General features: G+C 32.9%; 3 protein-coding genes across 3 annotated transcripts; all 3 read right to left on the reverse strand.

The window, feature by feature from the left end:
• Positions 1–45: 45 nt before the first annotated feature.
• On the reverse strand, positions 46–8,269 carry LOC100636162 (uncharacterized). The gene is made up of 27 exons (XM_019999021.1): positions 7,650–8,269; positions 7,504–7,572; positions 7,398–7,442; positions 7,287–7,340; positions 6,250–6,914; positions 6,136–6,177; positions 5,870–5,938; positions 5,768–5,815; positions 5,388–5,438; positions 5,206–5,344; positions 4,956–5,156; positions 4,836–4,912; positions 4,678–4,782; positions 4,538–4,627; positions 4,144–4,258; positions 3,970–4,085; positions 3,761–3,913; positions 2,353–2,587; positions 2,136–2,308; positions 1,997–2,077; positions 1,828–1,946; positions 1,684–1,784; positions 1,474–1,613; positions 791–838; positions 410–534; positions 258–329; positions 46–73 (listed from the first exon to the last, which is right to left on the reverse strand). Exons 1-27 carry the CDS (start codon positions 7,984–7,986, stop codon positions 46–48), a joined length of 3,498 nt encoding a protein of 1,165 aa, XP_019854580.1. The 5' UTR covers positions 7,987–8,269.
• On the reverse strand, positions 8,215–8,747 carry LOC109583605 (uncharacterized). The gene is made up of 2 exons (XM_019999022.1): positions 8,654–8,747; positions 8,215–8,561 (listed from the first exon to the last, which is right to left on the reverse strand). Exons 1-2 carry the CDS (start codon positions 8,676–8,678, stop codon positions 8,215–8,217), a joined length of 372 nt encoding a protein of 123 aa, XP_019854581.1. The 5' UTR covers positions 8,679–8,747.
• Positions 8,748–15,058: 6,311 nt separating this feature from the next.
• On the reverse strand, positions 15,059–15,941 carry LOC109583611 (uncharacterized). The gene is made up of 2 exons (XM_019999034.1): positions 15,514–15,941; positions 15,059–15,304 (listed from the first exon to the last, which is right to left on the reverse strand). The coding sequence occupies exons 1-2, from the start codon at positions 15,827–15,829 to the stop codon at positions 15,243–15,245; spliced, it is 378 nt and encodes a 125-aa protein (XP_019854593.1). The 5' UTR covers positions 15,830–15,941; the 3' UTR covers positions 15,059–15,242.
• Between the last annotated feature and the right edge of the window lie 70 nt (positions 15,942–16,011).

Genomic DNA, 16,011 nt, shown 5'->3' on the forward strand with positions numbered 1-16,011 from the left:
TTAAACCAATTGAAATTATTGAGTTTAGTCGGACCAATGATGTTGTCATTTGTATTTATTAATTCTTTCCAACCTACAATAAAGGGGTATATAATAGTATGTGAAGTCTATGTAGGTATACAGCAATTCTAATTTCAAATGCTGATTTTATTTATGATTTTAGTGGCAGACATACAGAAAAGATAAATAATTTTATTAATTAATTGAGATCACACTATACATGTACAATAGATGTAGTTGTACATAGAATTACTGACCTTGCTTCTTCTGCCTCTTGTATTTCTGATCTCTCTCTATCGGTTAACTCTTTCATTGTCTCTCTATTGTCTCTAAATAATTATAAACAGTAAGAGATGTGTAAACATAAATTAATGTACATGTACATGTACATGTATGTGCTCATTAGTACTTGTAATATATGACACATCCATCATCATATAGTCCTAATGAGTAGCTCTCTGAAGTGATTGAATGCCATTTAAACTTATTCTCAATGTCAAGACATGATATCTCAACTGGAAATGAGATTAAAACCTATATAGAGAGAGTATTATTAAAGGTTGATTCTCAATATGACGCATTGCTTTTCTTACATTTGTGTTGTGATTAGAAGGAATGATAGCATTCATCAAAATTAAATCATAATAAAAATGTTCTATTATGGCATTTTGATCTTTGCTAGAATTTATTTCTACAGCACTTTTGATTACAACACAAATAAAAGAAAGCAATGCGTCATATTGACAACTTGCCCTAATACGCTTTAATATCAATACTATTCAATAGTTACCTGTGAATAAGAGACATACTCAACAGGAATTCCACTAAACTCTGACAGCTGAAAGAACAAAAACAACAACAATAATAATAATAATAATAATAACAATAGAGAACAGGCTTTTTGCTGTGTCCATGATAATATTTGTATGGATGAGCTCCACTAGCAACAATTTTATTTCTAACCATGCACTTTTTCCAAGTTTCTACAGTGTAGCTAACACACTAATGTTGATTTAAGTAAATACAATACAATATTATACATAGTTGTGAGTGAATTGTACACAAAAATGGCAATGGTTAAATTTCACAATGTTGGCAGTGCTAGATTGAAAATAGCTTGATTTGTTGATTCAGGCATTTCAAGATTTTGACAAAATTATTTTTACAAGTTAATACATATACATAGTTGGGATATAATACATAGTAATAAAACAATATTATTTGAACAAATTGATCTAAAGGTGGGCTTACAATATTGTGCTAGGCTTGGAGTTATGTTGACACTGGTATAGAATTTGGTTCTGTTCTATCGTAAAGCATGCGTCAAAGGTCAAATCACTTCTACTTTTTTAAAATTGATGGTAGGCTGGCATAGCATTATATTATAAACATTGTCAATTGTCCTTGATCCTAACAAACTTAAACCCAGTGAGACAGCCTCATTATTAACATGTACATGTATTTTTATTTTACCTTAAAAATAAATTTAGAACTGTAATAATAATAATTAGCATCCAGTATCATTTCTTTTATTGGATCAACTGAACATTGTGATGGACGCCACCTCATAACATATACTTGTCTCTGTTCTCCATAATTCTTATTTCTTTCCTCTAATAAAATATAAGATAATATCAAATTTACTATCATATCAATGCACTTAAAATCTAATGATATACTAACCTTTCAATTGTTCGACGTATATTTCTCTACTAGCATGAATTACCCGTTGATCAAGATATACTGTACCAGGGGACATACCTATCTTTTTACGTAACCTCATTCTACACAATGAGTCACAAAATAATAGTCACATGATGTGGTTACTTGTCTAATTCAAGATCACAGTCAATTCCTTGTATCTTTAATTCTTCAATAATTTGTTTCTTAATTTTTCTCACTGGTGTATTCTTAGCAACAACAAATTTCATCAAATAATTACAAAACTAAATAATTAAGATTTGAGAATAAAATACTGTTATTCTTATACATGTACCTCTATATTGTTAACTTGTAACAAATATAATTTAATTCTGTACTCTCCTCTTTCTAATGCTCTACCCAGTCTTGTTATCAACTACTTGTAGGGTAAACAAAGAAATGAAAAAAGTAAAACAAATAATACACAAAACTACCTCCGATCCAGATTTAGTACCCATTAATGTCTTATCCCATCTCTCCATTTCATATTCTTGATACCCACTGATTCTGTACAGTTTAAAACCAGTAGCTGGTACACCAATCAGTGGAACCAGCTCCTCCTTCAATTGAGCTAATGTTATTCTCTTATCAACTTGTACCTGTATCTCTGTATTGATGAATAGAAGACAAGTATATTTAACAATATTTTACTTCTTTCTTTTCCTTTCTTTTCATCAGTTATTGAGATAATTTTTATCATCATTCTTTTTTCAGCTTCAGATACAATAGTGTCATTTCGAATTGTAGTGGGAGTTGCTTCAGGTTCAGGAGGTATTGTAATGTTCAGCAGTATACAGTAGATGTGATTCTGAATGTATCTGTACATCAAACTATTATGGAATTCTTTTCGATAATCTTCAGGATCAGACGATACATACATATTGAACTGAGAAATGTGTGTGTGTGTGTGTGTTAGTGTGCACATGCAAAAATAGGAAGTGACAAATATACAGAAAGAAATGAGCATAATACAGGTACCGTATTTCCTTAAATAAAAGCCCGGGCGTCTATTTCCTAAAATGGTATTTGGATCTCGAAAAAATATATAAAAAATAAAAAAACGTCAGCCCAGAGCAGGATTCGAACCCGTAACCTCATGCTTTTGACTTCTGGAACTTCAGGCATTATCCACTAGACTACTGAGTCACTCCTAGGCTAGTGTTGCGTATTTATAGTTTAATTTTATTGCTACCCCGGCGTTTATTCAAATGCGGCTTCTATTTAAGGATTTACGGTACATGTATAAGCTATTAATCTAATAGTTGCAAAATATTTGTTTCATTTGGTGGGTTGGCAGTTTTGTCATGGTCATGTACTGAGCATGTGCAAATGTTGGGTTTAATTATAGTGAATTGTTATAAAATAGCCAAATTTGTACATGCATCTCAGGATATAGGAATAATACAGAAAATTAATAATTTTGGAATAGTTACAAATATTTGAGGCAGCAAAAATATCAAATGAGCACAAAGCTGCATGTACCAATGCTACCTCATACAGTACATGTACCATGTATTAGAGATGGGTGATTCCAGAAATTTGCATTTGATTCCAATTCCAAATACTTTTGAGACTAGAATCGAATACCGATTCCGAGTATTACATCTGCGCATGTACAAAGACACGTGTTATTAATTACAGCAATAATAATGAATAATTGAGGTATTAACTACTGATTAATTAACTATTATTAATATTTATGGGTGTTGCTTAATTTGGAATCGTTTCAAATAATTCTTACTTCTCATTCTATACGAGTACAATTCCATTCGGAATCGAAGGATCAAATACTGTATAGCTTGAAATTTTCGTGGAATGTAAATTTCGTAGTTTTCATGGTTATGGGGCTGCCCACAAAATTTAAACCCACAAAATCATTGAAGTGCAATCCCCTTACAGGCTATGTAAACTGTCAACCATGAATTGCCCCACTAGGAGCAAACCACAAAAATATCAACCCACGAAAATTTCAAGCTATACGGTACTTCGGACTTGCCCATCACTAACATGCATATGAGTGATAAACTTTTAGCCTTTATAGTTTTTATAGCTTATATACCTTTCTGACTTGTTTGCTGAAAGTAAATGGGTATCCTTGATAAAGCATCTTCTCTAAACAACCTTCTACATCTGTAATATCCCGGACATGCATGTAGCCACTATGATATTCCTCAATTAATAATCTCAAGCATGATAAATTAATATTAAACAACTAGAGAAAGAAAGGGACTGGTTCAAGAGAGGAACAATATAAATCTTTCCTCTTACTTCTCCTATAAACTGCTTTAATTCTCCAACAGTCCAACCCCATTCACCTCTGACTGGTTTAGCTGGTTCTACTTCACCAGTTGACAGATCAACCATTGATATCTTTAGATTAATACCTATACATGTACACCATTGAATGTAGATAGTTCATCAGAGGCATTGTTATGGCACTACCTCCACAACTGTATTTCTTAAACGTTTCAGTTTCTTTACAAGTTTCTAAGAATAGCCTAAAATAATAATAAGCTCCATCCCCACCAGCAATCTCTCCAATAGTTAGATGCTGAGACTAAATTTAAGGATAAGATGATAAAACAATAGAAAAACCACTGTAGTGTAGAGAAGAATCAGTCTCGGAAGGCTTGTGATGCATTACATTAAAAAAAAACAAAGGGGCTGTGCTCACCAGCCCCCCCCCTTAAAACTGCTATAGAGTGCTTGCAGTACTTCAAAAGTGTTGTTTTGAATTTTATAAATGCATAAAAAATGGTTAAATTCTGTACTTCTATAAACTGACCACAAAACAAAAGAAGATTAAAGCTAAAAATATACAGTAGATAAAACTTACTTCATCAAGATCAAACATTACATCATTCTCAAAATCATAGTTAACTAAACGACATCTCTCAATGGGAATATGAGGACTTAATTTCATCAACTAAGAAAGAAAAAACATAAAGAGAAATAGATCAACTAAAAATAACAAACCTCATAAGCTTTATCCAGTACTGTGGGTAGTAATTCATCTTCATGAACTTTAAGTGTTGACTTCTTTAATTTACCAGTAACAGGATGTTTGCAATGCACTTTGAACTATACAATAAAAGTAGTGTAGTGAGTGTACTCACTGTCTCAGTCTCTCTTACTGCACACATTTGATACTCCACTTCATCATCGCTCAGACTATCATACTCAATCTCTTCACCCTCAGTCTCTTTCAAATCTAATTGACAATAAAATGATGACATACACATCATCAATTAAACCTTTAATATCTTTCATAATCTTCTCATTGCATTCTCTTTCAGTAATTAGTTCCATATTCATCAATGTTATCCTTTCTTGTAATTTCTCTATTATTCTTTTATTATCTACTAATGGCTGATAGTCTGGTCTTGTCATTGCTTCAAGATGAAATTTGCAGTTATCAGCTTCAAAAGCCATTCCTCTTCTCACTTTGCTAGCAGCTTTAATACATTATATAATTATAAATATAATTGAAAAAACTACTCTAACCTGAACCAGTATTACTAGAAAGTGATCTCAAATACTCAACCTTCATTTTTGATAATTTGTTTGACAATTTTTTATTTTCTTTTAGTATCTCATTAAACTGAGAGCTCAATACAGTCAACTCTTCATAAAGTGGTTCTTCCTATTAATAATTATTACAATTAATACAAACTAATGAGATATACCTCAACTTCTTTAACTGATTCAGTATCACTTTGAATAGACAATGATTCTACCTAATAATTAAAATACTTGATCAACTACATGTACATTTATTTTGGTGAATAAAAATTTGGTGAAACATACAAACTACATGCAAAATCTGCTAAATTTATGGGAAAATCCATCTACACGGTATCTTAAATAATATAGTGCAAGATTTTTTAGGGTAGCAAATTTTGCAAATTTGAGCTTTGTAAAAGTACACAGGCTGACTCCCTGCCATCTTGTACCATGCATAAATCAATTTTTGCAAATGTACTTCAAAGAATCATGAAATCCATGCAATATATAGCCCTCAAAATTTTGAACTGTATAGTAAATTGGTAATAGTGCATTAGCTAACCTCAAATACTTGAGCCATTGATATTTCTTGTGTTAAGTCAATTGTTTCCTATACATGTATCATACAAAATTGCATTGCACAGATTGGTATAACATGACATACCTTCTCTTTGCTACTGATAGCATCTTTTAGTCTATATTCAGCTTCTTCAAGTAGAATATAAGAAATAACCTGTAAAGGAACTATACTGTTACATGGTGTGTGATTCAAAAACAATTGATACATGTTTCAAGGTATAATACTGTATGCAGTGTGTACATGCATATTGCATGCAAAATGTATTTTAGTAAAGTGTTAAATTAGGTAAAACGGGATTCAATAGATAATATTTGCTATTTTGAAAACCACCAATAAACTATAGTACTTACCTCCATATGTTGTAGTGAGTCTTGATCCTTTTGTTTTAGTTCCTATGTAGTATCATAAAACAATTAATATTCATACACTGTAAAACAATATTCAACTATTTATCACATGTGCACCTTTTGTCTAACGTCTTGTCTCTTCCATAATGTTAAGTTACCAATAGTCAGTTTCTTTAATCCTTGTCCCATTAGTATATGAATATTCTCTATCATCCTCAATACAGTAAACCCAACATCAGAGAAAGGAAAAGAGCAAGTGACAGATATTGAAGTGGAGGTTTCTATATACTTGATGATCAGTAGTTTACCAGATACTTTTGACAGTATATCCTTAATATCCTTCAGTACATGTTCCTCAGGCTCCCAGTCAAAGATAAAAGTAACTGTTTCACATAGAAGATGAGGAATGGAATCAAATCTTTCTTTCAAACAAAGACTAATAGAGAGTGACTTGCAGAATTCCTTTAACTCAGTTCTATATGTCTCAATGTATTTTGTAGCTTCTGCAACTTCCATTTCATCAACTACACTATGAAGGAGTTCAATATTAGTCAGTGAACATTCGTTTTGAATAAGATGCAAGATACCAGAAAGATCAGTACATTGCTCTACTTTTCGTCTAAGAATTGAGCTGCAACAAGAAAGGAATTCCTTTATTTCATCCAAAGGAGGAGATTTTCGTTTAATAATCTTGCCAATATTATAAAACATCCTTCCATAAGACATTCTCACTGACGTAAAGCTCATTAGTAAGTCTTTAGGAACAGGAACGTGTACTTCAACTGCAAAAATAAAAATCAAATATATTTCATTGGAGAAATTTATATTTGTATTTTGTATAATACACATAGCTGCAAGAAAAATCCACCCATAGGCCTTCACCAAAAATTATTTAAAAATCACAAGCTATCTTTTACTTATTTAAACATACTGCATAGCTAGAAAATTTTGCAGCCCAAAATTTCTGCTATTTTTATAAATATGGAAAAAAGAAATTTTATTTTCAAAAATTTGTACATAAAGTAATGACCTAATTCATTTAAAAGGCATGGTGAATTCACAAAATAAAATCTGCAAGAGCCATTTTGATGGAAATTTGCAAAATTTTGGGCCGCAGAAATTTCTGGCTACATGGTATACAATAATAATTATACCTTGAGGCGATAAAGGTTGGGAAACAGAATTACTTGCATCAGAAGTAGATGTATCTATATGAATATGTGAACAAAAATGCGTTATAATTTATAATAATGAAAGAATCATACCAGATTGAGCAATTTTTGGTATCTTGGTTTCATCAGTACTTGTATCTACAGCATGTACATGTATAATAAAAGTATTATGATTATAATTACTAATTACGTGTATTACTTTGAGAAACAATAGCGTCCTTAAGAGTCTCAGAAACCATACCCACTTTAGGAGTAGGAAAATACTTACCTATAAACAAACAGTTGTCAATAGTTTTAATTAGCAACACAAGACATTAGTGGTCATACTGATATTATCATACTCACTAATATCATCCAGTATAGCTTGTCCTAGTGATACATTAGTACTTATTGTACACAATACATTAGCAAATGTATGTAAACTGTTGGTATTAGTTTGAACAGCTTCTTTGACAACAGTTAATAGAGCCTCACGTTGATTAGGAATAGAGGGACTAGCTGACACCACTCTACTAACTGCTTCTTGTGTTAACATACATTCAGCATAAAGTAACCAAGCAATACCAACAGAATCACAAAGAGACTGAGACAGGAAAGTATGACGGTTGTTAAAAATATTAATAAGAACATGATGCTCTATGATAAAAAATACAATGATTATACAAGGGGTTGTCACTTGCATATAGTCTGTTGTTTCACCTGTGACCAGATCGAAATGAAAATCAAGACATAAAGAGCTCCAAAAGATAGATATTAAGAGATCAAGACTTGCTTTTTAGATACGTATACCTTCATGTATGGCCATTTTTGCCTAATTGATATTGATAGTCTTAGTAAATTCTTTGACACCTCTATATATTCTCAGTCAAGATGCGGTTGCAGGTAAAACTGAAACAGCAATACAGCAGTTTCAATGCAAGTGACACCCTCTTGTTATAGTTATAATATACATGTAAATACAGTTATGCATGGTTGACTCACTTAGCGTCTCAGCTACAGCAGTTTCATTGATAGATCGTAGAGCATCTGACAGTGAGTCCAAGTTGGCTCCTCCTCTACTGTCAACATTATCAGCTCTACTTAACCATTGGGAGAGGCACTCAGTCATACAACGATACACATCACTATGATACTTCATTTCAATAGCATCCAGTGTATTCTTCCTTAGTCCTAGTCTCAGTCCAAGCTGATGCCATTTTGTTTCTGGGAAGCCACATCTCTTTAATAAGTCAAGAACGTCAACAAGATCATCAACTCCTGCATAAAACCGAGCAAAAGCATACGTATCAAAATGGTGGATTTGGTGAGGGATTTTGTCATCATCATCAAAGCTTAGCTTATAAGCGTACCTAAACAATTTTGACTAGTGGCCATAGTTCTATAAGTGTACCATGAGCAGTTCGATGAGCAGTCTTGGCCCCAGGCCAGAGCACTGAGCAGTCAGAAGTCGAGTCAGAAGTCAAACAACTATTGTGGGAGGGAAGAAGGGCGGGGTTTTAGACATGCCCCGTACACAAGTAACACAACCAAAAGTAATCATGCCTGAATTAGCAATATTGCCCAAAATGAACGAATCAAGCCTGATATCAGTACTGGTACAGTCCTGACAAGTATCACTGCTGATCATGCCCGATGCTCTGGCCTGAACCAGTGCAAGACCTTTTCATAATTGTGTCGCAACTGATTTCATGACTGTATCGTGACTGATTGCCCAAAATACATGATCCAGTACTGATTTCACGACTGATTCAGGCTAGTATCATCCTGATTCAGACTCCAAACTTTTGGTTGTGTAGATAGATCTATTAGAGTAATTGATTTTTTTTTGAAATACGACCAAAAGGTCACAATTTATAATAAAACACAATAGAATATAAATCAAATAGATCTAGTAGTAAGGCTAGGACACAGTGTTACTGTGGAGCATTGCTCCAAAACAGACTGGCAAGCCAGCGTAATTACAAAGAAAAAAAAACAAGAAAGAAGGAAGACTAGAACAGATTTAATAAGGAAAAGAAAGTTAATAAAAATAAATTAATTAGAATTAAAAAAAAAATAAAGTGATAAAATAAGAGTAATAGTCATATTGGTGGTGACCACTCACTATTATGTCTACTGTTGAAGATGGCATATGAACAGGAGATGGCTGGGAAACTGAGTTGGGAAATAAAACTGTTTCTTAAAAATCTTTTTGACAGATGTGGTAATACTTGTTGTATTGAATTTATTGAGCATTGAAGAAAATGACCTAAAGCTCCTATCTCAACTGTCTCCAGGTCTGTGGCATATCCACGGGAAGAGAGATCTGATACTAGGGAGATATAATTTTCCTTCCTTTGCTTCCTTTCTCTTGCATTTGTTAAGCTGGCCATATTATTACTGGGGATGGTAAGTTCCAGTAGACAAATATATCTACCATCAATGATCACAATGTCAGGTCTAGCTGTTGTGACTATAATATTTAATGGGATGGTGGCTGGAGGGGTATCTGAAGCTCTGAGATTATTAAGATCGGCAAATATTGTAACTGACTCATCTAGGTTATCCCTCAACAGATTGTATAATCTTTTAAGAACAGTATCATGTCTCCAAGTATAGCGACCTTGTAATAAACTAGTAGGGCAACAGCTCAGGATATGATTCACAGTGCATTGTGGAGCATTACAAAGACCACAAGATGAGTCAGTGCGGTATTTCCAACGACACAAGGTCATTGGGGTTGGTAAGCAGTCAATACCTGCACGAATAATGAATGATAGTTGTCCAGCTGGAAGAGCAGTAATTACTCTAGACCAAACCTTTGAGTCAGACTCTAGTGGAATTAATACAGTATTAGTAATACAGTAATTATAGATTAAACGAATTCATTTACTTTAATATCTATGTTCTAGATCTAGATTAATTATTTTGATTACTAATTTACTGCTCAGGTACTGTTTCATGGAAAATGACTGAGTTGCCTGTGTACTTCAGTAGCTACTTGTCCACCACTCCAAAGACAATTTAATTTTAGAAGCAAAGCCATGCCAAACTTCTGCAGTTGGAGAAATTCCAGCTAAAGAATGAGGTACATAAATCTACTTTGTATGTTTCTGTAATTCTGTGAGTTTAATTTTCATTGTTGGAGCTTGGAAAAGAACTAAAGTTCTAAGCATACTATGTATGTGTACAATGTACATTACTACTATTGGCTTATTTACAATGTAACATTCAAATTTTATTTAAAAAGTGTAGTTGATTTGACCATTTGATGCATCAATAATGATAGAGTTTAATCAAATTTAGGTGTAGCATCATAATAAACACGTTTAGTTCATAAGTTGTTGAATTGCATTTTGAATTTACAGTTTTATTTCATAAGTTGACAGAAAACCAAAAGAGCCATTTTCGTTCATCTTTCCATCAGATGATGCATTCACCAATGAAGAGAAACTGATGGTAATAATACGTGGAAGTGGAGTAATGAGAGCTGGTCAATGGTCTTGAAGGTATGATATTACTATTAGGCAGTTGTATATCAGCTCAAAGTTGGTATACAACATAAGTTCAAAGTATATCAAGTGGTAAAAACTACTTTTCATTTTTGGCATGTAGCATACCAGACTATAGTATTCTGTTTTGGCCCGATTTTTAGCAACTTTTAAAATTTGTAAAAAATCAAATTTTGATTTAAATCAGCTCAAACTTTCTATGCAAGATGTCTAAGAACATGTATATGCATCAGAAAAAATATAGAAATTAAAAATTTTCCACTTTTCATTTTTTGACAAATTTTAGCTGAAATCCCGCACTAGTCTGGTCATGCCGTGACCAGATTATCACTGTACTGTTTTTGAACCAAAGCCTCATGTATAACTCACGCTGTCTTGATTTGACATTTAAAGGCACAACATGCATTTACATGTAACTAGTTGTACATAGTGCATAAAGGAAAGAATTATTACGATTGCTAATTTAAAAAGCTAAAAAAGTAAAGGCTATATAATAGCCCATGGTAATTGGCTCAAAGATCATCCCAAATTTTTATTATATTTTTGAATATATATTGATGTACTGATGTTGTATGTATAGAATGTTTGAGCTAATTCTAACAAATAATTTTTGAGCTATGGCCATTTAATTGAATTGGTCACTTTAAAAAAAGCAATGGCTATAGCCGATGGTTTTTCTGAACAATGGTTCCAAAGTTTCTCCAAATTTTTATTACATTTTCTGGTACACATTGATGCTCTTATGTGATATAGAAAAGTTTGAGCTATTATAGCCCATGGTTTTCTTTGAAAATTGGTTCCAAAATTTCAACAAATTTTTATTATATTTTCTGATGCACATTGATGCTCCTACGTGATGTAGAAATTTTCAACAAATAATTTCTAGCTATGAGCATTAATAAAAATTGTAATTGCATAAGTGCATCAATATGCATCAGAAAATGTACTAGAAATTGATGTGTTTTTGGCTATATAGCCCATAATTATCATTCCTTAGTATTAGCCATGGAAATAACATGTATGGTATTTTTCTAACTGCCATCTAAAATTTACAAATATACCAATGCTATAGTTTATGAAGATGAAATCAAGAAATCTCAATGTTCATTTCATTTTTGATAAATATCAAGGTTTATGCTACATGTACATGCATATTACACAAGCAATGATTGTCAGTATTCATTGATAACAGATTTGAGACATAATGATATATAACTAGTCAATTGCATTTGTGTACATGTACTTGTGCTTTACTCAATAAGTGAGTCAGTGACATAGATCTGTCACCTGTGACAATTGCCATTATGATTAGGAAGTAATCCATTAAGTCAATATATATACATTACATATGTATTACATACCATTACGATTGCGTCAGCCAATCAAACACAGCAATTTAATTTGTGTCCATGATCCATCTTGACCCATCCTAATAAATACATAAATGAATACCGTACAGCCTCAAACTTTCGTCGGTGAAAACATTTGTCAATTTCGTCAATTGACAAAAAATGACGAATAATTTTACCGATGAATAATAATAATTATTATAGTTTATACTACATGTTCATATATTGACCTGCATGTTTCAGTGTCACTCAGTGGGCGTGGCTGAGATTAATTTTGTCAATAAATCTGATTGTGACGAATGTTTTGTTTTTGCTACTTATAACCATTATGACAAAAGTTTTGCTGACAAAAGTTTGAGGCTGTATGGTAATTGAATGCACATGGAACAAGGTCTTACTGCTTCTTGATTCTGAAAATAAGAGTAGTTCACTGTATTAAGAGAGCGAGAGAGAGAGATAGTAATTTTAATTATACAGCGATGTTGATGTTACACTTACTTGTTCAAATTGGATATTTTTTTATCACTAATTATTGGCAAGTACTTTCCATTCTCCTGTACAATAAATGACACAATGAATTACTGACCAAAAATACATGTCCTACTCTCTGTACATGTACAAGTGTGTACATAAATGTAATGTACTATAGTGTGCATTGTGTCTTACTATTCATTTTTTGCCAGATATTGCAGCAAGTGCATTTGATGGAACCTCGACAGACGATGCAGTTATGCTTCTGTGACCCAACACTGTACTATAATAATATATAATAATAACAATGTTGATGTATACACTTGTTTACTTGCGCTAACACAAGAAAGAGAGAAGAAATGTGAGAGGTACACCTAGAAAAGAAAAGAGAAAGAGCAAAAGTTATAGACATACAGTATGCATACAAATTCATGAGGAGGAGAGAAAGGCAAAAGAGAGAAAGTCACATCAAGAGACAAAGATATACAAAAAAGGTGTCAAGGAACACAAAAATGAGAACATGATTAGCAATAGATACATGTAATGGGAAATGAAATAATTGTGTGCTATAAACCTATAGAAACATTACAACATGCATTATGCAGCTTTAATAAATATTACAATACCATGTAGCAAGATCACATGATTAATGACTGTGGAACTTCAATGCATAAGTTATGAGGAATTGTCAAAATCAAGCCTGAGACCATACATGCAGCACTCTGGGAATAACTGTTATAATGGAGATTACAAAAGCAAGCAGTTACACTATTGATGATTTAATTTATAAAACTTTCAACAAAGCATTATATCCAGTGTAATTTTTATTTACCAGAAGTTTTACTATTCAATAAACATTGATAAGGCCTAAATGTTTTTTAATGCTACAAATTCACCCTATACAGGTATATAGTATAGGTAGGTAAAGCAAGATTATAGACAAAACTACATCAGATAGAATCACACTGTATCAGACTCATAACACGATTATTGTACAATGACAGCACAGTAGACCTGTATTACAATTTCCAGTCCTGGTGGTCCCAAAGTAATTCTAAAATGAGGACAAGTAGTGTGGTACCAATAGTATCAGTCTTCAATGCTCAAAGTACACAAAACTTTACATGTATTATGTAGCCTGGATTAGGTGTATTATAGGTCAGTCATACTATACAAGGAATAAATTAAACAAAAACATTAAATTGAGTATTGCATCATCATTACCATTCAATAATACTAGAAAAATGCAAAATACTAAGGGCCCAGTCCATTCAAATAGATGAACAGCAGAACTACAGCTAGCTCTATAACCGTCATGTTTGCAAATATACACATACATTTATCATTGACTTACTATGTATTACAATAAAAATATCATCTGAATGATGACAAAGCATGATGTGGTACAACTTTGCTCATGCATAGCATAATTCAGGCTCAGTTATTAGTTACACAATACACATGTAGGTACCTCTTACACAAACTAGGTGCTAGGCTACAGTAAATTTAATCATTAGAGGTGAAGACTGAAGTTTTCAACATCATCTTTATTGCAACCTTCATCATTGCTCTGATGCATAGTGGCATACAGTACTAAATGTCTCCTTTCTAGCAGCCATTCTTATAATATAAGAATGACTGCTAGAAAAGAATGGCCACTATGCATCGGAGCAATGATGAAGGTTGCAATAAAGATGATGTGGACATACAAATTAATATAATATACAAACATCGCACATGGGTGAAATCAATTATAGGAATGACCTGGGGGCGTAGCCCCACAGGGCCCAGCTCGTTAAAAACTTCAATGCATCCAGTTAAAAGACTAATAAACATAATACCATTTTCTTTTTTAATACAGTTAAATGTTCTTGAGTTGTAACTAGTCTCAGATTTCTTCACCTATCATGCACATTTTAAAGATAACTAGGAGTCTGCATGCACTTTGCAAACAAGCAATAAGAGTAAGAATAAGATTTGAACTTATTTCAAAAATGAAATATCTTTGTCTTTACTAGAAAAGTGTGGTTTACCTAGCTATCTGAGACAGAGCAAAAGCTTTTGCTAACTGTGCCTGACTATACATGAGATATCCTGTTTATTAGTTTTTTTAACTAGATGCATTTAAGTTTTTGAGTCAATTGCAGGTGTTAATAGTGAGATAATTGAAAATCTCACAAGCATATGTAATATGTGATGTGAGATTGGAATTCCACAAGTGGCAAGGTTTCATATATGATATATGTATTTGGCCCATATTTGCTCAAAATATTGTAAATTATAGCAAAATTTTAATAGATTTTTTTTGTAATATAACTCAGCTCACATGATAGACCACGTTGGCCTTAAGTTTGCGAGATGTAAGAGAAACATTTATGAAGAGTATTGACTCTCATAAACCACAATAACAATGATTTGAACATGATTAACAAAGCTTCTAAACAATAAGATAACACTACATAATATAAACAGGTATGCCAATAATAATCAAAATAATAATATGAAGAGACCAATAGCAAAAGAACAATTAGAGTTAGCTTTCTAGATAATTCTCATGAACAACATAGTAGTAATAATAATAATAGTAGTACTAGTATTAGTCCAATGACAAACAGTCAGGAACACCATTAGACCAAGAAAATTGTCATACAGCTACGAACTGCCCCCAGGTCATCACTAGAGGGGACCTCTATGTATTAATAAAAGAAATAGTGAATGTGATTTACTCTAAGGGAGGGTAAGTAAATTTGGGTGGGTTGTCATATATGAAACCTTGCCACTTGTGGAATTCCAATCTCACATCACATATCACATATGCTTGTGAGATTTTCAATTCCACATCATGGCAAGGTTTCATATATGATATATGTATTTTGTTTAAAGAACACATTCACCCACCTGATGAAAGCAAAATGTCTCCAACCTGAGGAGATAAGATAGGTTTGTAGTAAAACCGTTCAAAGGTGGAGGATCTAGACCATCCAGCTGCTTTCATTATATCAATAAGAGGTACTCCTACCTTCTTGGCTGCTGAACTGGAGGCAGCTCTTGTGGAATGAGCACCAAAAATAGAGGTGTTAACACCAGCATCAGTCAAAAGAGATTTTATCCACCGACCAATAGTACTGATTATGAGGCTTCTTAAGAGACAAGAAGAGTTGAGATGACTTTTCCATAGTGGTATCACCTCGGAATGGTTGAGTGACCTTCTCATATGCTTCAAGAGTCACTATTGGACAGAGAGCTTCAGTCCTTGGTAGCCTCTTAACCGTGGAGGACCTGACCTCCTAGTCTTTGACAGACCTGCTGTTTGAAACTCCACATAATCCACATTATGCTTCAGGTCTAATAAATGCAGATCTGAAGATCTTGAGGCTGAGGCCAAGGCCAACAACA

Source organism: Amphimedon queenslandica, unplaced genomic scaffold (assembly GCF_000090795.2).
Source record: "Amphimedon queenslandica unplaced genomic scaffold, v1.1 AMPQUscaffold_13294, whole genome shotgun sequence".
NCBI classification, from domain to species: Eukaryota; Metazoa; Porifera; class Demospongiae; order Haplosclerida; family Niphatidae; genus Amphimedon; species Amphimedon queenslandica.